Below are 27,766 nucleotides of genomic sequence, written 5' to 3' on the forward strand. Positions count from 1 at the left end.
TCGTGATTGCAAAATTAAGTTAGGTTTTAGAGCTATTATATTTTCTCCATATGAATAATTTTAAACAATATCAAATAATATCAAACAAATGGAACTGCTTTCTTTTCCTTGATAATAATACTGAAAAATATGAATTCCATAGTTTGTGACATAAATATTCATTTTAATGGGATCATTATATACAGATGTAACATTTCCATTTCGAGATCGGGGAGGGGGGGGGTGGGGGTGGGTGGTGGAGGCAAATATGCTTCAAGCCGATAGCCTAATCGTTAAAGAGTTAAAAGATAGCCTAATCGATAAAGAGCTGAGAAGAGGAATCGGAGCTGCCATGGAAGGCACTCTGAGAAGTTGAGGAGCAAGTTCTGAAGACTCTTCTTCAGTTTGGAAGGGCATGCAAGAAATCACCAGCTTTAAGAGGTCCCACATAAAAAATTAGTATACAAACTTAAAGCACAAGGCATTGGGGGTTCAGTATTGATGTGGATAGAGAACTGGCTGGCAAACAGGAAGCAAAGAGTAGGAGTAAACGGGTCCTTTTCACAATGGCAGGCAGTGACTAGTGGGGTACCCCAAGGCTCAGTACTGGGACCCCAGCTATTTACAATATATATTAATGATCTGGATGAGGGAATTGAAGGCAATATCTCCAAGTTTGCGGATGACACTAAGCTGGGGGGCAGTGTTAGCTGTGAGGAGGATGCTAGGAGACTGCAGGGTGACTTGGATAGGCTGGGTGAGTGGGCAAATGTTTGGCAGATGCAGTATAATGTGGATAAATGTGAGGTTATCCGTTTTGGTGTCAAAAACAGGAAAGCAGACTATTATCTAAATGGTGGCCGATTGGGAAAGGGGGAGATGCAGCGAGACCTGGGTGTCATGGTACACCAGTCATTGAAGGTAGGCATGCAGGTGCAGCAGGCAGTAAAGAAAGCAAATGGTATGTTAGCTTTCATTGCAAAAGGATTTGAGTATAGGAGCAGAGAGGTTCTACTGCAGTTGTACAGGGTCTTGGTGAGACCACACCTGGAGTATTGCGTACAGTTTTGGTCTCCAAATCTGAGGAAGGACATTATTGCCATAGAGGGAGTGCAGAGACGGTTCACCAGACTGATTCCTGGGATGTCAGGACTGTCTTATGAAGAAAGACTGGATAGACTTGATTTATACTCTCTAGAAGTTAGAAGATTGAGAGGGGATCTTATAGAAACTTACAAAATTCTTAAGGGGTTGGACAGGCTAGATGCAGGAAGATTGTTCCCGATGTTAGGGAAGTCCAGGACAAGGGGTCACAGCTTAAGGATAAAGGGGAAATCCTTTAAAACCGAGATGAGAAGAACTTTTTTCACGCAGAGAGTGGTGAATCTCTGGAACTCTCTGCCACAGAGGGTAGTTGAGGCCACTTCATTGGCTATATTTAAGAGGGAGTTAGATGTGGCCCTTGTGGCTAAGGGGATCAGGGGGTATGGAGAGAAGGCAGGTACGGGATACTGAGTTGGATGATCAGCCATGATCATATTGAATGGCGGTGCAGGCTCGAAGGGCCGAATGGCCTACTCCTGCACCTAATTTCTATGTTTCTATGTAAGAGGAAAGCCCCCCGCTCTTTGGACAATCGTCAGCTGACGAATGGCCTGAATGAGTTTTACTGCAGGTTTGAAAATCAGAAACGTAACCCTGGTACCCCCTCCCCAACAAACACAGCCAGACCCCAGTCGGTAAAGAATGGACCCTGCAGCCCTCTCCTTCCCATTCACCACCTCACACCTACTTAAGGCAAGACTCCAGTAATGAAAAGAGTGGATCCTTTCCCACCCCCACCAACACTTCACACCCAATTACTCATTTTTAACCAGTACCTGCAAAGATGCACTGTCCCTGCCTGCTTCAAAGTCTCCACTATTGTCCCTGTACCCAAAAAGGTAAGGATTACTGGTCTTAATGACTACAGGCTTGTCGCACTGACCTCTGAGTCATGGAGACTGTTGAAGGGCTTGTGCTGGCCAAGCTGAAAAATATCACAATCCCTCTGCTGGACCCTCTGCATTTTGCATATTGGGCCAATAGATCTGTGGATGATGCAGTCAATCTGGGCCTACACTTCATCCTCCAGCACCTAGACCGCCAGGGGACCTATGCGAGGGTTTTGTTTGTTGATTTTAGCTCTGCATTCAACACCATTGTGCCAGAGCTACTACGCTCCAAACTTTCTGAGTTGACTGTGCCTGAACCCCTCTATCGGTGGATCACCAGCTTTCTGACTGACAGGAAGCAGCATGTGAGGCGGGAAAGCATATCTCGGATCTGCAAACGCTCAGCATAGGAGCATCGCAAGATGCGTACTCTCCCCTCTCCTCTACTCTCGCCACACCAATGACTGCACCTCCACAGACATCTCTGTCAAGCTTCTCAAGTTTGCGGACAACACAACACTGATTGGACCGATCTAGGATGGGGATCTCTGTACTCTTTTCAATTTGACATCTTCCCTATAACATGGTGCCCAGAACTGAACACAATATTCTAAATGCGGTCTCACCAAAGTCTTATACAACTGCAACATGACCTCACAACTTCTGTACTCAATACTCTGACTGATGAAGGCCAAAATGCCAAAATACGTTTTGACCACCTGATATACCTGCGACACGACCTTCAAGGAACCATGCAACCATCAACCATTCCTCTGCCCACCTGGCTAATTGATCCAGATCCTGCTGCAATCTTTCACAACCATCTTCACTATATGCAAGACCACTCACATTTGTATCATCAGCAAACTTGCTAATCTTGCCCTGTTCTGTGACGTTTCACAGAGTGCTGGAGTAACTCAGCGGGTCAGGCAGAGTATGGAGGTTGGGAGGTCATGTTGCAGTTGCATAAGAAGGTGGTGAGTCCGCATTCAGAGTATTGTGTTCAGTTCTGGGCACCATGTTATAGGAAAGATGTCATCTGTGACATGTCATCTATCCATGTTCTCCATAGATGCTGCCTGACCTGCTGAGTTACTCCAGCATTCTGTGAAACGTCGCCTATTCATATTCTCCGCAGATGCTGCCTGACCCACTGAGTTACTCCAGCACTTTGTGTCTATTTTCCCTTCACCCATCTGCCCAAGCCCACTCTCCCCCCTCCCTTCCTATGTTCCTTTCCACCCATTAACTTCTCTCTGCCTTTACATTTCACTCCTCTTTCAAATCTGCTCTACTTATCTACATTCATTTTTCTTCTTAACGTTTTAGCCATTGAATGATGCAGTGTGGAAACAAGCCCTTCAGCCAAACTTGCCCACACCGACCAACATCTCCCATCTAAACTAGTCCCACTCGCACGCGTTTGGCCCATATCCATCTAAATCTGTTCTATCCATGTACGTGTCTAAATGTCTCTTAAACATTAGGATAGTCCCAGCCTTAACTACCTCCTCTGGCAGCTCGTTCCACACACCCAGCACCCTTTGTGTGAAAAAGCTACCTCTCAGATTCCTGTTAATTTCTGAAATATTGGACATAAATTTGGTGCAAAAATGTTCCAAAATAAGGCTCAGGATGCATCAGAGAGCATCTAAAACCCCAGAGCTTCCAGGGCCCTTAAGAGGGCCCTGGACCCTGGCATCGAGGGACTTCACGCTTCGCGCTCGTGATGTGCGCAGCGCGTACATTATTTCACATTAAGTTTTTTGTAATCCTGTCGTGCCACCCACCCCCCTTTTTGAAAAGCTTCGTACGGGCCTGGTATAATTTGCCAGGCATTGGCTGCCCTCACCTCTCTTACCCAGCTTTATCTCCCCTACTCCAATCAATCTCAAGAATGGCAGTGTGACTGGCTTGATTATAATCATGTATTGTCTTTCCGCTAGCTGATTAGCACGAAAGGGGAGATGTGATGTAATTAAAGTGAAGGGGGAAATGTGATGTATATGTAATATAAATGCCAGCGCCCCTTGAGGCCAAAAGCAGAAGCAGGCAAATGTGCCTGTGCCTCGTGCCTGAGGTCAGGTGACCTTCTGGAAGTTTCCGTTGGTTGTTCAGATTAAATCTTTCTTACAAGGTGGAGGACGTGTATTCATTGTGCTGGTCACAACCAACGCTCTAAGATCTTTGGTCACAACAGAGTCTTACAGCAGACATTACACACGCAACAAAAGCTTTTCATTGTACCTCGGTACACATGACAATAAACTAAACTAATCTAGAATGGACTAGCCCCTGTTGCTTTTCACAGAATTGTTAGTGTCATTGTGCACGTTTAAGGAATTTCTATCATTAATCAACCATAATTAGCAGTTGAAAAACAAGGTTTCCAAAGTTTGGAGTTACCAAAGGAATGGGGCTGGATATATTCAAGAAAGTACGTTTACTTGAATTTGGTGAACGATTTGCATGTAGCACTGAGATCACAGTGCAGGTTTTGGATTATATCACGGTGTTTATATCTGGAGATCTACACCCTGTGCAGCAGAGGACATGCCCCACCTCCTGTCTGTGGAGCTGGAAGCTGAACTTAACCATTTGCATTCAGCAGCGATGCAGCTGCCGTCATGTTGCATGCCTCAGGGCCAGTGTGTAAACATGGCTGGGCAGAGGTTCCAGTTGCAAAGCCACACCCCTTTGTCAACACGAGCATCCGGAAGCTCAACAACACATGTCCTTGTCCACAATTGCTTCTTAGATTAAGTGACATTTTACAGGTGGAACCTGCGAAACTAAGTGTTATTTCATCCTTGCTTAACTCCTACCCTGTACTGTTCTAACTTACACATCTCCTCCTTCAAATCAGAGCATGGGGGACTGATCAAAGTCAGCAATAACAGTATCCTGCAGGGTACAGACTTTAGCTTGATGATCAATAATGGTGCCATATGAACCTTTGAAAAGATCAGTATGCTTTATAAAGAACCCATCCAAACCTGAATGCACAATCCCTACACTGATTGTTGGTCAAGTTAAAGCACACTTTCCTTTATAAGCCCACATCTTAACACTGAACGGTGCTTGTACTTTGCCACAACACTAGTTCTGTGCGTTGCTCATCGCAGAGCCCTGCACCTTGGAACGTGCAAATCACCATTGACACTGGAAGAAAGGCAGGTTTGGATGGAGCAAAGTGCATCCTTCACTGAGTTAATCATCCTCCAGCAAGAGCAGAGAATAGAGCAGGGTCCTGCATCTACACAGCTGCACAAGATGAATCTCAACGGGTCTAACTTACCAGGTGCACGGCAGGGAGCATATTGGCTGGTTGCATCACAGCCTTGTTTAACAACTCGAATGCCCAGGAATAAGTAGTGGACACTGCTCGTTCCATCACCGGTACTGACCTTTGCACAATTGAAGGGATCCAAAAGAGGCATTGCCTCAAAAGAGCAGCACGTATCATCAAGGACCCACACCTCCCTGGCAATGCTCTCATTTAACTCCTGCCATCAGCAAGTAGGTATAAGAGTCTGAAAATTGTGACCTTTAGATTCAGGAACACCTTTTTCACAATGGCCGTCAGGCTATTGAACACTGCAAATACCAACTAAATTCCAAACTACGAACCCGCTTTGTTGCACTAGGGATTTGGTTTTTATTTTACATTAATATCGTTTTTTATTAAACTTTTTTGCTTGTTTTTATTATGTTATCTATTCAGTGCTATCAGACAGGTTGTGCTGCTAAAAGTACAAATGTCATTGTTCCTTTTCGATACATATGACAATTAAATGCTCTTGACCACTGCGTTCAATTCCAGACTTTCTTGGCAAATGTGTATTCCCAAAGTAGATGGAATGGTGCCCGATTCCTGGTGTGGCTGCATCAAGCGGTGGGACAGAGTCCTGTTGATGAATCAGGCAGGGTGTGCCCTTTTCACCACCACCCCCATCCAGACAGTCCGATCTAAACTGAAGCTTGGCAGAAGTGGCTACCGATGCTGGTAGTTGGAGCGAGAATGGGGGACTGCTGGAGGAATGGCAGCATCTAGGAAGGGTGATGGTTATGTTTGAAAGCAAAGATCCTCTATAATCTTTGTTTGAAAGGGTAGAGGGGACATAGCCAGTGGAAACAGGTGGGCGGAGTTCTGTATGGTGACGCCATCTTGCCAGGGGCGCAATGACGTCACCATTGCAAGGGCATGATGACGCCATGTTGTCAGGGGGTGTTTACGACGTATGTTGTTGCCAGGGCGCGATGGCGTCACGTTGCCTGCGTGCCGTCATGCGTTAGCAGCGGCGCGGTGACGTCGACGCGCAGTCGCTGAAGCTGAGACCAGCGGCTAGGGCTCCGATCCCACAGGGGGCGGCAGGGGGCGGAGTTCGTATGGTGACGCCATCTTGCCCCCCGACGTCCCCGCATGATGACGCCCCGACGTATGTTGTTGCCAGGGCGCGATGGCGTCACGTTGACCCATGCGGCTGACCACGCGCGCTCCAGCTCCAGCTCGTCCCACAGCTCGAGACCTCCGACGCTCGGCTCCGGCCAACGGGGCATCTCCGACATGACTCCGCCAGCAGAGAGAGGTCAGCGTTGGGCATGTTTACATCGTTGATATGGCGAGTCGGAGTGACTGACTGACCTCTTTCTGCTGTGTAAAGGGAATCTCAGTCAAGTGTGTGGTTGAGGAGCGTTGTTAATGCGACAGACATCGAATACCAAACACAAAGCTCGGTCTTCTGCTTTAACGGTAGTCGAAAAATACCCAGAATACGAGAATAAGAAAACTCGTAGATAGGCAAAAATGCTGGAGAAACTCAGCGGGTGCGACAGCATCTATGGAGCGAAGGAAATAGGCAACGTTTCGGGCCGAAAAAAAACTTGTCCAAGCTTTGTTTATGTCCTTTCCAAAAATAAGAAGCGCGAATATAATTCTCGGACTTTGATCATCTGAACCATAAACCCTGTGTTCTTTACCCTGCCAGGTGGAGGTCCAATGACTGAGTGTAATCTTTCTCCTAGTGTATGTGTGTGTGTCGTAAATCATAAAATCAATGTAGAATTACAAGAAATTATTTTGAACATCGATGTATGAAGTCTGCTTGTACATAATCAGACGGGACGTTTCTCTATTATTTCAGCAATTCCAAACTTTCTGTCTTTTTCTAATCACCGTGTATCTGTCCACTAAAGATCAACCCACTCAGGGAAGCTCACATCTTCAGGCAAATACAACTTGCCATTTACCTATGGTTATGAAAATGTGTTGGGATTTAGATCCGATTTGTAGACGGGACGTGTTGCAGCAGGTTGGCAAAAATGGGAACTTGGAAGAATTTGAATGTTTTTGACATAGTTGGATAAGAAGCTGATGGATGTTGCTAAGAAGAGGAATATTATTAAAATGTTAAGTAAGAAAGTGTAGGGCTGATGATGTTTCCAAACAGTTAGTAAGAGATGAATTTCTGCAAAGCATTTGACAAGGTTCCACATGGTAGGCTGCTCTGGAATGTTAAATCACTTGGGATCCAAGGAGAAACAGCTGTTGAAAGGAACTGCAGATGCTGGTTTAAATTGAAGATAGACACAATGCTGGAGTATCAGTGGGATAGGTGGTATCTCTGGCGAAAAGCAATTGTCGTTTCTGGTCGAGAGATAGGTGAATGGATAGAAAATTGGCTCAATGGAAGGAAGCAGAGGGTGATGGTGGAAGGTTGCTTCTTGGACTAGAAGCCTGTATTTTTCACGGTTTGGTGCTGGGCCCATTGCTGTTTGTCATCTATAACTATGATTTGGATGGATGAGAATGTATATGACAAGTGGATGGTGTTGCAAATAGTGAAGATGGCTGTGAAAAATTGCAACAGGATTATGATGGGTTAGCCAGGTGGGCTGAGGAATAGACAATAGGTGCAGGAGTAGGCCATTTGGCTCTTCGAGCCAGCACCAGAATGGTTGATGGTAATTAATACAGAGAAATATGAGGTTCCATTTTGGAAAATAACGTGGGCAAGACACATGCAGTGAATGGCAGGGCTCTGGGAAGTGCTGTCGAGCAGAGGGATCTAGGAGTATAGGTACATAGTTCCTTGAAGGTAGCATCACACGTAGATGCGGTGTGTTGTAAAAGGCTTTTGGCACATTGGCTTTCATCTGTCAATAGCATTGTATAGAAGTTGGAAGGCCATCTTTCAGTCATATAAGGCATTGGTGAGGCAACATTTAGAGTATTGTGTTCAGTTTTGGGCACCATGTTATAGGAAAGATGTCAAACTAGAAAGGGTGCGGAAAAGATTTACAAGGATGTTGCTAGGACTCTGCGCGATAGGGAGAGGTTGAACAGCCTGAGACTCTATTCCCTGGAGCACAGGAGGATGAGGGATGATCTTATAGAGGTGTATAAAATCATGAGAGAATTAGACTGGGTGAATACACGGTCTATTGCCTAGAATGCGGGAAGCAAGTACCAGAGCATAGGTTTAAGGTGGAGGGGGAAAGATTTTATACAAATCTGAGGTCACTTATTCACACAAAGGGTGGTGGTTGTATGAAACAAGCTGCCAGAGGAGGTAGTTTAGGCTGGGACTGGCACCGTGGGCAGAATGGTGGTACAGTAGTAGAGTTGCTACCTTGCAGCGCCGGAGACCCGGGATCAATCTTGACTATGAGTCTGTCCGTATTGGTGGAAGTGTGTCAGCTTTGATAACAATCAGCACGAGAGCACCTCAAGGCTGCGTGCTCAGCCCCCTGCTGTACTCGCTCTATATTCATGACTGCGTAGCCGGTCATAGTGCGATGCGTGTCATAGTGTGTGGGACGTATCACTGATGGAGATGAGTCAGAGTATAGAAGTGAGATCGACCGTTTGGCCAAATGGTGCCGGCACAATAACCTGGCTCTCAACACCAGCACAACCAAGGAACTGATTGTGGGCTTTGGAAGGGGTAGTATGGGGATCCATAGTATTGTTTATATCAACGGGTCGATGGTGGAGAGGGTCAAGAGCTTCAAATTCTTGGGCTATCACTGAAGATCTCTCCTGGTCCGAGAACATGGATGCAATTATAAAGAAAGCACATCAGCGCCTCTACTTCCTGAGAAGCTTACGGAGAGTCGGTATGTCAAGGGGGACTCTCTCAAACTTCTACAGGTGACCGGTTGCATTATGGCTTGGTTCAGCAACTTGAGCTCCCAGGAGCGTAAAAGACTGCAAGAAGTTGTAAACACTGCCCATTCCATCATTGGCTCTTGACATCCCCACCATCGAGGGGATCTATCGCAGTCGTTGCCTCAAAAAGGCTGCCAGCATCATCAAAGACCCATACCATCCTGGCCACTCACTCATCTCCCCGCTGCCTTCAGGTAGAAGGTACAGGAGCCTGAAATCTGCAACATGCAGGTTCAGGAATAGCTTTTTCCCCACAGCCATCGGGCTATTAAACTCAACTCAAACAAACTCGGCAAGTATGACCTGTGTAGATGGGTCATGTTGGTTGGTGTGGGCAGGTTGGGCTGAAGGACCTGTTTTCATGCTGTGTGACTTTAGAATTGGGGAGACTTGCTTTTAAAAAAAAACAAACAAAAGACACTACAAATGCTGGAAGAACATGGCAGATTGAGCAGCATTTGGGGAAACAAAATGTGCCAGTGGATGTCTATATTCAAGACAATGCATCAGTACAGGGAAGAGGTCTTGAGAGCAAATATCACCAACAATTTGTCCTAGACCACCTTTGCTCCCATTTGGATGAGAACATACAGGGCACGATTAGAAAGTTTGCTGATGATACAATAGTTAGTGGTTTTGCTGATAGTGAAGATGGTTGTGAAAGATTGCAGCAGGATCTGAATCGATTGGCCAGGTGGGTGGAGGAATGGTTGATGGAATTTAATACAGAGAAGTGTGAGGTGTTGCATTTTGGGACGTCAAACAAGGGCAGGATCTACGCAGTAAATGGTAGGCTTCTTGGTAGTGTTGTAGAGCAGAGGGATCTAGGAGTACAGGTGTATGGTTCCATGAAGGTCGAGTCGCAGGTAGATAAGGTGGTCAAAAAGACTTTTGGCACTTTGGCATTTATCAGACGGAGTATGGAAGGTGGGATGTCATGTTACAGTTGTATAAGTTGTATAAGACGTGGTCCACCCTGTTTCAACGAATGCAATCAACCTGGCGTGCACAAACAAAAGATCAAACAGAACAAGTTGTCTTACAACTTTAGGCTGTACATGCCATACGCAAGAAGAAGAAGACGTTGGTGAGACCGCATTTAGAATATTGTATTCAGTTCTGGGCACCATGTTATAGGAAAGATATTGTCAAGCTTGAAATTGTTCAGAAAAGATTTAGGAGGTTGTTGCCAGGACTTGAGGGTGTGAGCTATGGGGAGAGGTTGAGTAGGCTGGGTCTCTATTCCATGGAGCGTAGGAGGATGAGAGGAGATCTTATAGAGGTATACAAAATCATGAGAGGAATAAATCGGGTAGATGTACAAAGTCATTTACCCAGAGTAGGGGAATCGAGGTCCAGAGGACACAGGTTCAAGGTGAAGGGGAAAAGATTTAATAGGAATCCGAGGGGTAGCTTTTGCACACAGAGGGTGGTGGGTATATTGAACAAGCTGCCAGAGGAGGTAGTTGAGGCTGGGACAATCCCATTGTTTAAGAAACGGTTGGACAGGTACATGGATAGGACAGGTTTGGAGGGTTATGGACCAAGCGCAGGCAAGTGGGACTAGGGTAGATGGGGCATTGTTGGCCGGTGTGGGCGAGTTGGGCCGAAGGGCCTTTTTCCACGCTGTATCACTCTGACTCTATGCCTCTTTGTGAAACTAATTACTCCAGTGCACATTTCCATCTAACAGCATGCCTCATGACTATCCCCAGCAACATTTAATAAAGAGGAAATGCTGGGAGAACTCAGCTAGTTAAGCAGCATTTGCGGAACGAGAGACCAGTTAATGTTCAGACCAGGGCCCTCAGAACCGTGGGAAGAATGGAGAGTTGTCAGATTGAAAGCAATGGGGGTACGATTAAGGTGTAGAACAATGGTTTAATCTGAAGATTGGTTGGATGGGACAGGCAATAAAGAGTATGAATACTGATCTGGAGACACTTTATAAATACAGATGAGAAAGGAACATAAGCATGGTTATGAGAAACAACAAGGGCAATTTACTTGAAATTGGAAAATTCAATGATCATTGCAGAAGATTGCACAGTGCCCAATGGCAGGTAAAATTGCCAGTTCTTCCAGCATTTTGTTCAAAGGTCTGTTTATTGTCACTGTGCCAATTAAGGTACTGTGAAAATATTTTTGTTCAGATTCTAGTATCTGAATATTTTGTTGTTTACCAAGTAATATGTTTATTTTTTGTATAATTGTCAGATAATTATTAATATTTGTGTTTTATTGTTTCTTTGTGTTTTCCATCCCCCTCTCTCCTTTTAGCCTATTACAGGTTCCTGTTACTATTTTTCAACTGCCTGATGACTTTTGGTTCCTATTTCTGCTTTGACATTCCCAGTGTGCTTCAGGAGCAGTTCCAGGGGGTGAGTACTGGATTGTCCATAGGATAAACGTGTTTCCGAGTTGGCCCCGAGGTAATGCAAATCATTCGCTATGTTAGAACCTGTCTCTCTTTCCAAGGAACACCTTGTATTGCATTATTTCTGTTGTATTTTGGACATTCGCAGCATGCTTGACCAACATGTAGCCATTAGAGAAAAGAGTCCTACAACACAGCTTACAACACAGCCAAAGTCCCCTTGGCTCAGTAAGTCACAGTGCCCGTCAAACACCAACCTATTTTTGTCATACATTAATTCAATTTTATATTTCTCACAGCTATTCCTTTATTCCTTGAAGCACAGGAGGTGATCTTATACAGGTGTGCAAAATTATGAAAGAAACAGATTCGATGAATGCACAGAGTAGGGGAATCAAGAACCAGAGGACACAGGTTTAAGGTGGGGAGGAAAAGATTTAATGGGAACCTGAGGATAACATTTTTGACACAGCTTTAAAACATAGAACAGTGGTGTAGAAAGCAACTGTGAATGCTAATTTATACCGAAGATTGACAGAAAATGCAGGAGTAACTCAGGGGTTAGGCAGCATCTCTGGAGAAAAAGAATGGGTGACGTTTCATATAACAGTATAGCACAGGATAAGGCCGTTTAGTCCATGATGTACGTGCTAAACATGATGTCAACTTAAAGTATTACCTTCTGTCTGCGCATGATCCATATCCTTAATTTCCTACATATACTTGTGTCGCTCCAATAGCCTCTTAAATGCCACATTTACGTCTGCCGCCACCACCACTCTTGACAGTAGGTTCCAGGCGCTTGCCACTGAAGCGCATGTATTAAAGTAAAATGTCACAAAGAAAATAATATCCCTAGTATCAAAGCACTTCTTTCTGCCTCTCCCATCTGTAATTTAAGGGTTAAACAGAATGTCAGCTCAAATAGAGTTGTCAGCTAAATTAACAGCACCACTGGTCAACCTGTGCTAGGAAAATAATTAGATGTTTTGGAAGAATGCTTAGGCTAACTTAGAAGGACCAGTAAGTAATGAAGCCACCTGCAAGGTCACTACCTCGCCGTCTGATATGACAAATAACTCTTAACGTTGCCACAAAGGAGGACAGCTAGTTTTAAAACATAGTTATTATAAACATAGACCTGTTATTGTTAGATTAGGGTAGAAACACAGGTTTATTTGATTATATATGTGCATGCTTCAACGGAGCTGTTGCAGTCTTCACCTGTGGAGAGAGAGAGAGAAGGAGCTTTCCTTTGGAGAGGGGGAGAGAGCTTGGACTTTGGTGAGTGCTGGTGTCAGGACATTCGGGGTCTCCGGGCCTGCTGTGGCAGACAGGAGACTCGGATGTGCAGAGGGGTGAGAGAGGTTGATTTATTATTACTTTTCCTGTAATAAACACTGTTGTTTGCACTCTTCTAAATGTTCCTTCTCCAGTCATTTATCCAAATCTCTAAAATCTGCTAAAACTTTGTAACACTACCCAGGTCAATCTGTTTATCTTTTGGCCCTTTGAGGAGCTTCTCAAAATTTCAGTTATTTCTTTGAGTTTGTGAAAGTTACATCTGATGTCATGTGAATGAAGACAATTCCACTGGGGATAGTAGATCCTGACTAGATACACAGTATGGCTATGAAATGTATCCGATAAATTATGTTCAATGCTGCATCCTCTGTCTGACACTGTTGTGGCCTGTTCCCTTCCAGAATCTCACTTGTCTTAATTCTAACGTAACTAATGGGACAACAGATTGTGTGGAGGGACTGGGAATGACCCCGCAGCAGTACAACCTTCTCTATGCTATCTATGCGTGGACGTAAGTATCATATTTAAGAAAATGTGCACTTTCACATTGTCCTCAGCATTTTGTATCTTTCCTGAGGCATCAAGCTATGTAATGAATTACAGTACAGTAGTCAATTCCAACCACCCCCTTTCCAAAATGTTAGTACATTTATCCGTTTATCATCAGTAACATCAAACCATTGGGACATAGTATATCTTGATAATTCCACCCAACCCAGCTGGGTTTTGTATTATAGCCATGTTCATGAAATTTCTTGTAACTCTCCAACCACTATCTAGCATTTGAACTGGCTGCACAACTCTTCTCTACATTTTGCTTGCGTTTGGCTTGATTTTGTTAATTTTAGTATTATCTGATTTGATTTGATATGCAAAAATGTACCTCATCAAACGTGACAATAATAACAACTTAAACCAAAATCTAATGCTATTTCTACTCTAGGCCATCACCTGCACTACCATGGACTTGTTGCTAATTTATTTGTTTTTACACTAATGTTTTGTTTTGCTGTCTGCAACTTTCCCTGTCTGTGTATAATTTATGTTATGTGTGTTGTTTGAGTCTGTCCCCATGATGCTATGGCAAGTACGATCTTCATTGTACCTGTACCTCTGTGGACAAGTGACACAACTTGAGACACAAGGAATTGCAGATGCTAGAATCTTGAGTAAAAACATAAACATAGAAAATAGGTGCAGGAGTAGGCCATTCGGCCCTTCGAGCCAGCATCGCCATTCAATATGATCATGGCTGATCATCCAAAATCAGTACTCCGTTCTTGCTTTCTCCCCTTATCCCTTGATTCCGTTAGTCCTAATAGCTGTATCTGACTCTCTCTTGAATACATCCAGTGAATTGGCCCCCACTGCCTTCTGTGGCGGAGAATTCCACAGATTCAAAAAAGATTTCCCTAAATGACCTACTCCTTATTGTTACGCTGTGACCTTTGGTTCTGGACGTGCTGGGGGAACTCAGCAGTCAGTCAGCTGCTGTGGAGGGGATGGATAGATACCATTTTGGGTTGGGACCCTTATTCTGACTGATTATATTAGGGAGGAGAAGTCTGGGGGTTAAAAGGTGGGGGTTGGACAAAGCCTGCAAGTAATAGATGGATACAGATGTAGGGGCTTTGATTGGCAGATGGGTGGATAAAGACTAGAGATGAAACAAATATAAAAAGAGGCATGAAATGTAAAACTAGAGGGAGGGATATAGGTGAAGGGAATGGGGGAGGGTGGAAATGGGGGCAGGTGGAGGGATGAAACCTAAAACTGGAGAATTCAATGTTCATTCTGTTGGGTTGTATGCTACCCAAGCTCAATACAAGGTGTTGTTCCTCCAGTTTGCCTGTGATCTCACTCTGGCAACGAAAGAGGCCCAGGACAGACAGATTGTTATGTCAATGGGAAGCAAAGTTAAAATGGTTAGCAATTGGGAGAACCAGCAAGCCTTTGTGGACCAAGAGCAAGTGCGTGGTGAAACAGTCGCCAAGTCTATGCTTGGTCTCACTGACGTAAGGGAGGACATATCAAGAACACCGAATGCAGCAGATGCAGTTAGAGGGGGTGCATGTGAACTTCTCTCTCTGCTGGATTGGTTGATGGGGTGTCTGGATGGACGTGAGGAGTAGATGTAGAGTAGTTAAATTTCCTGTGGTTGGACTCAGACTGTAGAGACATGTTGTCCCCACTTTGTTTTGCATCTGTTTGTGGTAATTTACATTCTGCCTCAATGTGGTGCTCCTAACATGCTTTTATATTAATCAAAAAATGGTGTTTAAAAAAAAAAAAAAAAATTTGTTAAAAGATACAGGGAATTAAAAAAGGTCCATTTGACTATGTTTGCTGCTACCCTGATGTGGGCAGCTTTGAAGCTTTTGTGGATGGAGGGAATAATTAAAAAGGTCCATGGGGGGGGGGCTGCTTCCCTGGGGGGGCATGGGTGTGGATGGAGTGAATTGTGGGGGGGGTTTGGGTTGTGTGATGGACTTTACTACATCCACAAAACTCTGAAACGGTGAATCTGTCGAAGTTGGTAAAAGATGCTGGAGACATGCAGACTTTCTTAGTTTTCTGAGGAAGTAGATTCGTTGGTGTGTTCTCTTGGCCGTTCCTTAATGTTTAGTCCAGGACAGATTGTTGGTGAGAATTATGCTGATTAACTTGAAGCTCTCAACCATCTCCACTGTTGCATTGTTACTGCTGAATGGGGCATGTACACCACCTCACATCCTGAAGTCAATAATTAGCTCCTTCATGTTGCTAACATTGAGGGAGAAGTTGTTGTCTTGATATCCTGTCACTACGCTCGGAGTTTTCTTGTACTACATTTTGTCATTGTTTGAGACCACTATAGTGGTATCACCTACAAACCTGTAAATGAAATTGGAGCAGAATTTGGCTGCACAGTTATGAGTGCATAGGAAGTATAATTAGGGTGTGAGAACGCATTCTTGTAGGGGTACGGTGTGGAGAGTTATCATGGAGGTTGCTTTGTTGCGTAACTTCACTGATTGTGGGTCAAGATCCTGCTGCAGAGAGGGATGCTGACTCCTAGATCCAGGCAATCACAGCAGAGACACCAGCTCAATGTTTTGTTGTCACTTTTCACTTTAAACGCACTGTTTTCTACCCTGATCTCACACCCTTTACACATAAATAACCTGGGACTATATGGTCTTATTGGTTTTTTTTCAACTGAGAAAGCTTTCTTGATTGGAGAAGAATGTCTTTTCTAAAACCATTACTCTATTCAATTTAGTCCCAGGCTCAGCTTTCATTGAATAAGAGTTCCTGGTTTGGTTAGTTGATTCCAATCATAAACTTGAGAATGATATCTAGATTTTTAGCACAAAGCCTCTCTACATTTACATGGGTTATATAACATAGCAGATACCACAAAGATGGCAAAGATGCAAATTGCTGTCCGCAGTTCAGCTGGGTGGAGGCGAGAGGGAGTGGAAGTTCATTTACAAACCAAATGCTTTGAAAGGTACAACACCCTTGGGTCTTTTAAGTTTTGTTCCTTATTTGCATTTTCTCTCCTGCAGAAATGCTGTGGTGGTGATACTGGCTGGTTTCTTCATAGACAAGTTGGGAAATCGCGGTGAGTCTGAGGAGCGGTATGATCTATGACAAGGTGGGCCCAGCCCATGAATCAAGTCTAATTCTGCACTTTCCACATTGCTTAGGATTTCCATTGGGAAATCCTCTTCTCTGCAGAACAGCAGGTCTACAGCCCGTAGTTAACTGTGTAGAGAGAGAGAAAATGCAGGAGTCTGGAATAAAAAACAATGTTGAAAGGACTTAGTAGGTCTTCTTTGGAGGCAATAGGGCTAAGTAGATATTTTGGGTGGAGATCCTGCATCAAGACTAATGTAGAATATCAACCTGAAATGTTGACTAATTGCTCTTCCCACTACCCCCCCGGATGCTGCTTGACGTTCTGATTTTTTTCCAGCATTTTGTTTTTAAAAAGGAAGAAAATTCAGCCTTAGTTTTTGTTCACACGAAGACCATGCCAAAATTATTTGGATGGGTTTGCGGAATTGTGAGTTTGCTGTGTGCACTTCAGCAGCTGAAGCATTTGGATACCTTGTTATTTCCCATAAGTATAATACTTCCTATGACTGGCATGAGTCAGGATGCCTCGTACATTTAGGCCATTCACATCTTTCAAACTGGCACAGTTTGGTTAAACGGTGTGTAGCATTGATTTTTGATCAGATAATCAATGCATATTTGGCAAAACAAAGACATTTACCAATCTTCCTTAGTATGATGACCATCTTCTCTGCACTCAGTCCAGTTTAACAACATACTTCTTATAGCACGGTGACCAAAATTGAACTCAATAATCCAAATGCAGCCTCGCCAACTTCTTGTACAACTGTAAGAGAACATCCCAACTTATATACTCAATACACTGACTGATGAAGAGCAATGTACCAAAAGCTTTCTTGACCACCCTATCTACCTGTGATGGAGCTTTCAAGGAACTGTGCACCTGTACTTCTAGATCCCTCTGCTCTACAACAGTCCCCAGGTCCCTATCATTCTCTGTGAAGGTCCTGCCCTGGTTTCCAAAATGCAACACCCCATACTTATCTACATTAAACTCCATTAACCATTCTTCAGCCCACTTGCCCAACCGATCAACATCCTGCTGTAATGTTTTATAACCATCCTCATTATCGAGGATACCACCCACTTTAGTGTCATCTGCAATCTTACTAATCATGCCATGTACATTCTCATCCAAATCGATGGTATAAATCACCAACAGCAATGATCCCTGAGGCACAACACAAGTCATGGAGTCGTACAGCGTGGAAACGTGCCCTTTGGCCCAACTTTCCTACCCCGACCAACATGTCCCATCTACACAAGTCCTACCTGCCTGCGTTTGGCCCATATCCCACTAAACCTGCCCTAGCTATGTACCTATAGTCTTATAATCGAACAAAAGTAATTAACAAAGCACATGGTTGGACTTTGGGCACCATCTGCAAAAACTCCTTAAGTGGTAACCTGGGATTGTGCTGTGACTTTAATCTTTGAGTTCACTGTTGTCCACGGACTTTAGTATTATCTGATGTCCTTGATGCCAAGCATAGTCAAATGCTGCCTCGGTGTCAAGGGCAGTAATTCTCACCTCATTTCTGGAATTCAGGATTTTGGTTCATCGATTCATAGAGCCAACATGGAACTAGGCCCTTCCACCTAACTAGACCATGCTGACCAAATTGCTTAGCTGAGCTAGTCCTATCTTCACATTGGGCCAAGGATGGGTGAAATTCTGGACTCTTCCGATTCAGCTGAAAACAAAATTGATATCAATTTTTTGAGGACTATGGTGTCACTTGAAAGTACTGTTGGCAATGCCAACCATCAGTTTGCCGATGATTGAGAATAAACCTGTAGGGTGATGTTTAGACAGATCGAGTAGGTTCTGCATTTTATTGACAATACTCGCCTGAGCAATTTTCCGCATTGTGTGTTAAATGTCAGTGCTGTAATTACCAGAATAATTATGATAGAAGCACTAAGTTCTGGAGGGCAAGTTGTTGGTACTATAATTGGGATGATATCTGATCCTATTGCCTTTCCATCAGAATAGGCTGAGAGTACTGGATACAGAAGAGTATTTGGCAGGACTAGCTTCTGTGATGATACTATTCTCAGGGGGAAGATGGTCACCTTGATTTTGGCACACACATGCTCTCATCATAAAGGATAAAGATGTTCTTGGGGCTTGCACCTGTTAATGCTTTAATCATGGGTCACCATTTCAGATTATATGTGACAATGCTGTAGAGCTTTGATCTAATCATTTGGTTATGGGATCACTTCATTGTGTGCTTTATTTCACTGTTTGGCACGCGTAATGTCCAGAGTTACAACTTGGATTAGTTGGAACCTCGCTTTTAGCTACGCAGGGTGCTGGTCCCAGCTGTGCCAGTCATCCAGTCATTGAAGTTGGGTAAAGATCTGATCAGATTTGTAATTGTCATATATACCAATGTGCAATGAAATTCCTTGATCATCTGAAGCTCACAGAATAAACAGTATACCTACTGTAGTGATAAATACAACAATTAGCACAATGACGGATGCAAAAGAGCAGAATTGTGCAAAATAAAGTGTAATAGTGGAATAACTACAAGAGATAGAGTTATAGGAATACATGACAGCATCTCTGAAAAGTGGGTGTAAAATAGTTGATTGGTTCAGGAGTCCGACAGCATTGTGGAAGAAGCTGTTCTTATGAATTGATGTTCATCCTTTAATATTCCTGTATTTTCTCCCAGAAAGTAGAAGGGAGAAAAGGGAAAGGCCAAGGTGGTAGGCGTCCTTGATGATACTTTAGTCCAGCCTTCCAGATGAAACACTACATGAAGATGCACTGGATGGAAATAAGTGATAAACCTGTGATGGACTGGCCTGTGATCACCACTCTGAAGAAGGATCTCAACCCGAAACGTCACCCATTCCTTCTTTCCAGAGATGCTGCCTGTCCTGCTGAGTTACCTTTGATTTAAACTAGCATCTGCAGTTCTTTCTTACACATCATCTCTCTCTCTGCAGTTTGAGGCAGTCAAGAGCAGAGCAGTTGCCATACCAGGCTGAGATACGTAATATTAGAATATTTTCTGTTGCACATTCCTACAAGTTTGAGAGAATCCTCAAGGATATGCTGAATCTTCTCGGATGCCCAACAATTGAAAAATGTTGCTGTGTTTTCCTGATCACTGCATCATTGTTTAGGGACTATTTAGGTTCCTTGTGATAGGGATACTGAGAAATATGAAGCTGCACGGCAACTTTGTTGATGAGGACAAGGTTTTATTTGAGCCCTTGCTTTATGTCAATAACGTGCACTTTTGGTAACATTAAGGGCTAGGTTACTGACATGTTTGTAACCCGTTGATTGGTGCATAATTACAGAAGCCGTCCAGAGACTCCTTTCAGATAGTTCACTTTCCAGAGGTTTATTTACCCTTGTGAAAGCAGATCTGACAACTGCCAGTGAGATGTATGGGTAGAGCAGTGGGGGATGGGGGGATGCACCTCAGTTGAATTTTGTTCAAATTGAGCGTAAAATACATTGAGCTCATCCAGTAGCAGTGCTTTGTTGCTGCAGACCCCCCCCCCCCCAGTTTCAGCTTGTTGCCCATGATTATATTCAGGCCCTGCTGCAGTTGCCTGGCATCTGCTGGATTGAATTTAAAACAAAACTAGCTATTTTGTTATGCATATTGATGCATTGAATGAGCGTTTGATTGTAGTCATAAGGTAAATATTCTAAAATCTCCTCTGGTTAAAACCATTTTATTTATTGCCCCCTACAGTTGGTGTACTCGTGTTCTCCTTTCTTATTGTGCTGGGCTCGGCCACCTTTGCTTTGGGATCTCATTTCAAGGGGACCCGTTACCTATTGCCTCTGATGCTCATCGGCCGACTTATTTTTGGCTCAAGCAACGGGTCACTCATGAGTAAGTATTAGTTCAACCTGTGGGGACCAGACTGTGAAGAAATGCCCAGAGGCTTTGTATTAATATTCTTCATTGTTTAAATCAGTCAATCACTCATCCAATGTTCACTATCCAAAATATTCCAACATTTTATTGTTTTTTTTTTAGTTAGTTAGCACCCTTCTTGATTAGTATGGGTGCCAGGAGTTCTGGGGGAGAAGGCAGGAGAATGGGGTTGAGAGCGTAAGATAGAGCAGCCATGATTGAATGGCGGAGTAGACCTGACAGGCCGAATGGCCTAATTCTGCTCCTATGACATGAATTTGTTATAGGGCTGATGAAAATGTCCACACTTTCTTCTAAAGCAGACAGATCTAACAGTAGATTGAAACAACACCATTTCCCAGTTGTGTGTTCTATTTCCAAGAACACGTCACTCACATTCTGTTCTTTGTCTCTCCAAAATCTCAGTTGCTCAAGATCGAATCACTGCGTTCTGGTTCAAAAATAAGGAGCTGTCGTTGGCCTTTGGGCTGAAAATGGCCTTCTCCCGTTTTGGTAGTGTGCTCAACTTTCTATTAACCCGGTCCTTTGAGGCACACTTTGGGATTCAGTGGACACTTTGGGGAGGTAAGCATGAATTTGAGGAATTTGATGAAGGCACTGGAATTGAAAAATAGTCTTGCAAGTGAAATCAATCCCGTGCTGGACTATTATTGGAGAACATCAAAGTATTAAATACGGTGTCAAGATCTCAATTCATTCAAAGGGATTAATTGTATAATTAACTAAATTGCATTTTTCAGATAATGCTTACATCAATTAACCAATAACTTAAAAGTCAGAGCCAAATAGAAATTGGAAGTGCTAAACGTCACAGACTAATTTTGTGATTAATGATAACTGATAGCTGGTTTTGATATTGGTGCAAATCAGCCTATCCAGTCATTCCTCATTACACAAGCCCTTCAGTCCTAGTATTATCCTTCTGAATCTTTACTGAACAGCGAGTTGAGTTGTGTTTCATAATCTTAAGGGGCACATGTCACCTGGTGCTTTAAAGTATGTGCCTTCTATTGCAAATTATTGAAATATCTCAACTTTAATTAAATATATTTATTGAATAATAAATGTGGCCCACCATCATAAATGTGGCCCAAATCGTGTTCACGCTAGTTCTACGTTATCCCACTTTTGCATCTACTCCCTACATGCTTGGTGCAATTTATAGTGGGCAACCTAGAGGGTAAACTCCACACCGGCAGCACCCAAGGTCAGGATCGAACTTGGATTTCTGGTGCAGTGAGACAGACCAGCTGTGCCACTGTGTGGCCAATTTATTTAAAGATACATTTGGAATAAAATGCCAAAATGACAACAAACCATCAGAATAAGGTAAAATCCATGTTTCTCTCAACAAGGGAAACAGATTGCTGGATATATAGAAAATACAACGTGCCCCCTTCTCAACAGTTTCCTATTATGGCTTCACCTCTCCCTACCCCTGTAATTTCCTCCAGAGTTATAACCTACCCATGACATGCCATGTTGCCTCAATCTCATTTTCGGTTACTTCCTGTTCTCTATCTCCTTTGCGTCCTTTTCATACCATTTTTAGACAGTATCTACAATAAAACTGATAATCTGCTGTACAACTGTTCTACAACCCTAATGCCTTGTCATCAGATGATGTTTGCTCTTTCCATTCACTGGGTTCCATGCTCCCTTTAAACACAGTTGGTTCACTGGGAAAAGTATGTAATACCGTGTATCATCCAAAATCATAATAGTTATTCAGTATGGAAACGGGTCCTTTGGCACAACTCATCTATGCCAACCAAATGAGCTTATCCATGTAGAAGCATAGAAAAATAGGTGCAGGTGTAGGCCATTCGGCCCTTCGAGCCATTCATTATGATCATGGCTGATCATCTAAAATCAGTATCCCGTTCCTGCTTTTTCCCCATATCCCTTGATTCCTTTAGCCCTAAGAGCTAAATCTAACTCTTGAAAACATCCAGTGAATTGGCCTCCATTGCCATCTGTGGCAGAGAATTCCACAGATTCAAAATTCTCTGGGTGAAGAGGTATTTCCTCATCTCAGTCCTGATTGACCTACCCTTTATTCTTAAACTGTGACCCCCCCTAGTTCTGGACTCCTCCAACATCGGGAACATTTTTCCTGCACCTATTCTGTCCAATCCTTTAAGAAGTTTATATGTTTCTATCAGATCCCTTCTCATCCTTCTAAATTCCAGTGAATAAATGCCCAGTCGGCTCATTCTTTGATCATATGTCAGTCCCGCCATCCTGAGAATTAATCTGGTAAACCTTCGCTACACTCCCTCAATAAGCGAGTTCGGTATTCCGACTGCACAAGCCCAGGTCATAGGTCACAAGCGAAAAACAGTCTCGGCAACGATGGTGCTGCGTAGTGCGCATGCTTGCATTTCGTCCGTGGTCGGTGTCGGCTCTCCGTCGCTGCGGGTTCTGTTGAGTTGCTGGTGGGCCGTCCCCGTCCCCTCCCCGGTGTCCCGTCCCTGTCCGGAGATGCCTGCGGTGACCCTGGGCTGGCGGAGCGGCCCCGGACTTGCAGCCGGTGCTGCAGCCGCTGGCACCAGCTCGGGTCTCTCCTTGTCCTGCCGGGTTGGCCGGCAGCCCTCCTCCTCCACCCCGCCCCTCCCCTCAGTCCGACACCGAGATCCTGCTGAAGATGGGCAGCCGCCAATCCTGCTCGAAGAAGGGTGACTCGGAGCTGCTGCTGCTGGAGTCGTCCTTTTCGGAGAGAGAGTCTGTGGACAGGCACCTGCCGGGTGCCCGCTGGAGCTGCTGGTGCTGTTGGTGGTGCTAGTGGCAGCAGCTCCAGCACAGGGCCGGTCCAGTGATGGCAAGCACCGCCGGGGTCCGTATATGCGCGGCTGCTGAGTTACTGAGTATGTTTATCGTGAGTGACCTATGACCTGGGTATGCGCAGTCGGAATACCGAACTCGCTTATAGCAATAATGTCCTTCCTCAAATTAGGAGACCAGAATTGCATACAATGCTCCAGGTGCTGTCTCATCAGGGCCCTGTACAACTGCAGTAGGACCTCCTTGCTCTTAAACTCAAATCGCTTTGCAATGAATGCCAACATGCCATTAGCTTTATCCACTGCCTGCTGTACCTGCATGCTTACGTTCAGTAACTGATGTACAAGCACACCCAGGTCTCATTGCACCTCCCCTTTTCCAAATCTGTCACCATTCAGATAATAATATGCCTTGTTCTTGCCACCAAAGTGGATAACCTCACATTTATCCACATTATACTGCATCTGCCCACTCACCAAACCTATCCAAGTCATCCTGTAGCCTCATAGCATCCTCATCACAGATCACACTGCCACTCAGCTTTGTTTCATCCACAAACTTGGAGACGTCACATTCTTCATCTAAATTGTTAATATATATTGTAAATAACTGGGGTCCCAGCACCGAGCCTTACGGCACCCCACTAGTCACTGCCTGCCATTGTGTAAAGGAGCCGTTAATTCCCACTCTTTGCTACCTGTCTGCCAACCAGTTCTCCATCCATGTCAAAATCCTACCCCCAATACCATGTGCTCTAATTTTGCACACTAAACTCTTGTGTGGGACCTTGTCAAAGGTTTTTTTGAAAGTCCAGATACACCACATCCACTGGCTCTCCCTTATCCATTCTACTTGTTCCACCTCAAAAAATTACTGAAGATTAGTCAAGCATGATTTTCCCTTCATAAATCCATGGTGACTTTGACTGATCCTGTCATGCTTTCCAAATGCACTGCTATAATTCCCCATTTTCTCTCTCCCTCCTTTCTTAAAAATTGGCTACCCTCCAGTCCACAGGAACTGATCCAGTTGAGAGAACATTGGAACATGATCACCAATGCATCCATGATTTCTAGGGCCACCTCCTTGAGTACTCTGGGGTGCAGACCATCAGGCCCTGGGAATGTATCTGCCTTCAGTCCCAACAGTTTAACAAATACCATTTCCTGACTAATGTGGATTCCCTTTCAGTTCCTCCCTCCCACTAGATCCTCGGTCCCCTAGTATTTCTTGGAGATTGTTTGTGTCTTCCGTAGTGAAGACAGAACCAAAGTACTCCGTTAACTGTTCTGCCATTTCTTTGTTTCCCATTCTAAATTCACTTGTCTCTGATTGTAAGGGACCTGCATTTGTCTTCACTAATCTTTTCCTTTTTACATATCTAAAGACGCTTTTAGTCAGTTTTTATATTCCGTGCAAGCTTTTTCTTGCATGCTCCCCCCCCCCCCCCCCCCCTTCCCTCTTAATTAACCCCTTTGTCCTCCTCTGTTGAGTTCTAAAATTCTCCCAGTCTGGTTTACTGCTTCCTCTGGCCAATTTATATGCCTTTTCCTGGGATTTAACACTATCCTTGATACCCCTCGTAAGCCACGGTTGTGCCTCCTTCCCTGTTTAATTTTTTCGCCAGACAGGGATGAACAATTTTTGGAGTTGATCCATTTGGTCTTTAAATCTTTGCCATTGCTTTTCCACCGTCAACCCTTTAAGTATAATTTGCCAGTCTATCCTAGCCAATTGCCGTCTCATTCCTTCAAAGTCTCCTTTCTTCAAGTTCAGGACCCTAGTCTCTGAATTAACAATGTCACTCTCCATCTTAATGCAGAATTCCACCATATTATGGTCACTGTTGCCCAAGGGGCTTTGCACAACAAGATCGCTAACTAATCCTTCCCCATTACACAATACCCAGTCTAGGATGGCCGGTCCTCCAGTCGGTTCTTCTACATATTGGTTTAAAAAAACCATCCCGTATACATTCCAGGAAATTCTCCTCCTCAGCTACCAATTTAGGTGGCCCAGTCTATATGTAGATTAAGGTCACCCATGATAACCGCTGTACCTTTGCTACACGCATCCCTAATTTCGTGTTTGATGTTATCCCCAACCTCCCTACTGCTGTTTGGTGGTCTGTATACCACTCCAACAAGCGTTTTATGCCCTTGGCTATTTTGCAGTTCTATCCATACCAATTCTACAGCATCCAAGCTAATGTCTCTCCTTGCTACTGCATTAAGCTCCTCTTTAACCAGCAATGCCAACCCACCTCCTCTTCCTTTCTGTCTATCCTTCCTGAATATCGAATACCCCTGCATGTTTAGCTCCCAGCCTTGGTCACCCTGGAGCCATGTCTCTGTAATTCCAACTATATCATATTCCTTAGCTACTAACTGCACATTCAATTCATCCACCTTATTACGAATGCTCCTCGCATTAAGGCACAAAGCTTTCAGGTTAGTTTTTCTTATCTCCCTTTTACCTTTTGCTTCTGTCCTCCTTTTATGTCCCTCTGTCTCCTTGCATTGGTTCCCATCCCCCTGCCCAGTTAGTTTAAACGTGACCTTTTCCTACACTCTCCCGTTAACTGCATGCAGACTCTTCCACGTTGTTGACCCCACCCGCCACTGTTTAGTTTAAACCCACACATGTAGCACTAGCAAACCTGCCTGCCAGAATGTCGGTGCGCTCCAATTACGGTACAACCCGTCCCTTTTGTACAGGTTACCCCTGCCCCAGTCGAGATCCCAGTGATCTAGAAATCTGAATCCCTGCAGCCTGCACCAACTCCTCAGCCACACATTCAGATATCCTATCTCCCTGCTCCTACCCCCACTAGCACGAGGTACTGGAAGCAACCCAGAGATAACCACGATAGAAGTCCTGCTTTTCTGCCTCCTACCTAGTGCTGTATACTCGCGTTGCAGAACCTCCTTCCTCTTGTTACCCACGTCATTTGTGCCTCCATGCACAACTACTACCGGCTGTTCACCTTCCTTCTCGAGGATGAGAGGGAAGACGGTCTGAGACATCTAGGACCCTGGCACCAGGGAGGCAACACATCTTCCTCGAGTCTCACCTGTCACCACAGAATCTCCTGTCCGCACCTCTGATAATGGAGTCACCCACTACTATGGCTCTGCCTGACGTTGGTCTTGCTGGTTGAGCCTCAGCGCCAGGATTCGAGTCGCAGACCTATCTGCCGCTCAGTGGACTGGAAGCGTCGTCTGCCCCAACAGCTCCCAAGAGGGTGTACCTGTTTTCAAGAGGTACTTCCACCGAGGTCTCCTAAACTAATTTCATCCCCTTCCTTTCCATCTCTAACATGTCACACCTCCTGCACTCTGTGGAGTGACGACCTGACTGTATGTAGGTCCTGTCCAGCTTTTGTCTTCCCAGATGGACCGCAGGTCATCCAGCAGCTGCTCCAGTTCTTTAACTCAGACCTTGAGGAGCTGCACCTGGACCCAGTTCCTAAAGGTGTAGTGGTCAGTGACACCAGCAGTGTCCCTGACTTCCCACATCCTGCAGCAAACGCACTGCTGTAATATTCCTGCCATCACGTCAATAAGTTAAAAAAAATTAAATTTAATTTAACACACAACTAATTAAATGTAAGGTACACAAAATTGCTGGAGAAACTCAGCGGGTGCAGCAGCATCTATGGAGCGAAGGAAATAGGCAACGTTTCGGGCCGAAACGTTGCCTATTTCCTTCGCTCCATAGATGCTGCTGCACCCGCTGAGTTTCTCCAGCAATTTTGTGTACCTTCGATTTTCCAGCATCTGCAGTTCCTTCTTGAACACTGATTAAATGTAGCCTCCTCGCTGAAGGCTCTTGAGCCAAAGACTACACTTTACCTCTCCAAGGCTCGCCACTCCCAACAAGCTAACCTGCACTTAATTTTATCTAACCAAGACAACTATCCACTCAACTAATTAGGATGTCTCAGTTAATCCACTCCCTCGCTGGTCTGGCTGCTGCTCCTCTGTGACCTTCACCTGAAATTTGCCTACATTTGATCCATATTTGCCTGCATCTAAACATTCCTTTCCACGTATCTGCCTAAATGTCTTTTAAACTTCACTTCCTCTGCAGTCCGTTCCATATAGTCATCACCCTCTGTTACCCTACTTGTCCCCTGGAAACCTTTCACCTTGAATCTATGCCCTCTCATTTCGGACTCCACAACCTAGGAAAACGACTGTGATCATTCACCAACCTATACAGTCACTACTCATAACTGAAGCCCTTCCGTCCCTGTAATATCCTTCTGAATCTTTCTTGTACCTTTTCCACCGTAATGACATCCTTTCTACACCAAGGTAACCAGAAGTGCACACAATACTCAAAGTATGGACTTGCCATTTCCACAGATGTATCATGACCTCCCAACTCTTGTACTCAGCGCCCTGACCGATGAAGGGAAACATATCAGATGTTTTCTTTAGCACCCTGTCCAACTGTGTCGCTACTTTTGGAGAACTCTGTACTTGAACCCCTAAGTCTTTCTATTTTACTAATTTATTGTGTAAATTCTATGCTGGTTTGCCAAAGGGCAACACTTTGCATTTGACATTAAATTCTATGTTGACCCAAAGAAAGTGAATTAAAAATGAGTAACATGCAAATTTAATATGAATTAAATGTGAATAACCTTAGCACCAGATTATTGTGGTTT

General features: G+C 44.3%; 2 protein-coding genes across 2 annotated transcripts in view; one reads left to right on the forward strand and one right to left on the reverse strand.

Annotated features, from left to right (window-relative positions):
* Positions 1 to 27,766, reverse strand: part of LOC129707058 (small ubiquitin-related modifier 3-like) — a 261,239-nt gene that overhangs the window by 57,619 nt on the left and 175,854 nt on the right. The gene's annotated exons all lie outside the window — the stretch shown is intronic.
* Positions 6,438 to 27,766, forward strand: part of LOC129707053 (major facilitator superfamily domain-containing protein 1-like) — an 82,969-nt gene continuing 61,640 nt past the window's right edge. The window contains exons 1-6 of the mRNA XM_055651809.1: positions 6,438 to 6,502; positions 11,365 to 11,465; positions 13,168 to 13,277; positions 16,318 to 16,373; positions 20,119 to 20,262; positions 20,713 to 20,871. Of these exons, the coding sequence (XP_055507784.1) occupies positions 6,481 to 6,502; positions 11,365 to 11,465; positions 13,168 to 13,277; positions 16,318 to 16,373; positions 20,119 to 20,262; positions 20,713 to 20,871 (592 nt within the window). The 5' untranslated portion in view covers positions 6,438 to 6,480. The remainder of the gene's footprint in view (positions 6,503 to 11,364; positions 11,466 to 13,167; positions 13,278 to 16,317; positions 16,374 to 20,118; positions 20,263 to 20,712; positions 20,872 to 27,766) is intronic.

Source organism: Leucoraja erinacea, chromosome 20 (assembly GCF_028641065.1).
Source record: "Leucoraja erinacea ecotype New England chromosome 20, Leri_hhj_1, whole genome shotgun sequence".
NCBI classification, from domain to species: Eukaryota; Metazoa; Chordata; class Chondrichthyes; order Rajiformes; family Rajidae; genus Leucoraja; species Leucoraja erinaceus.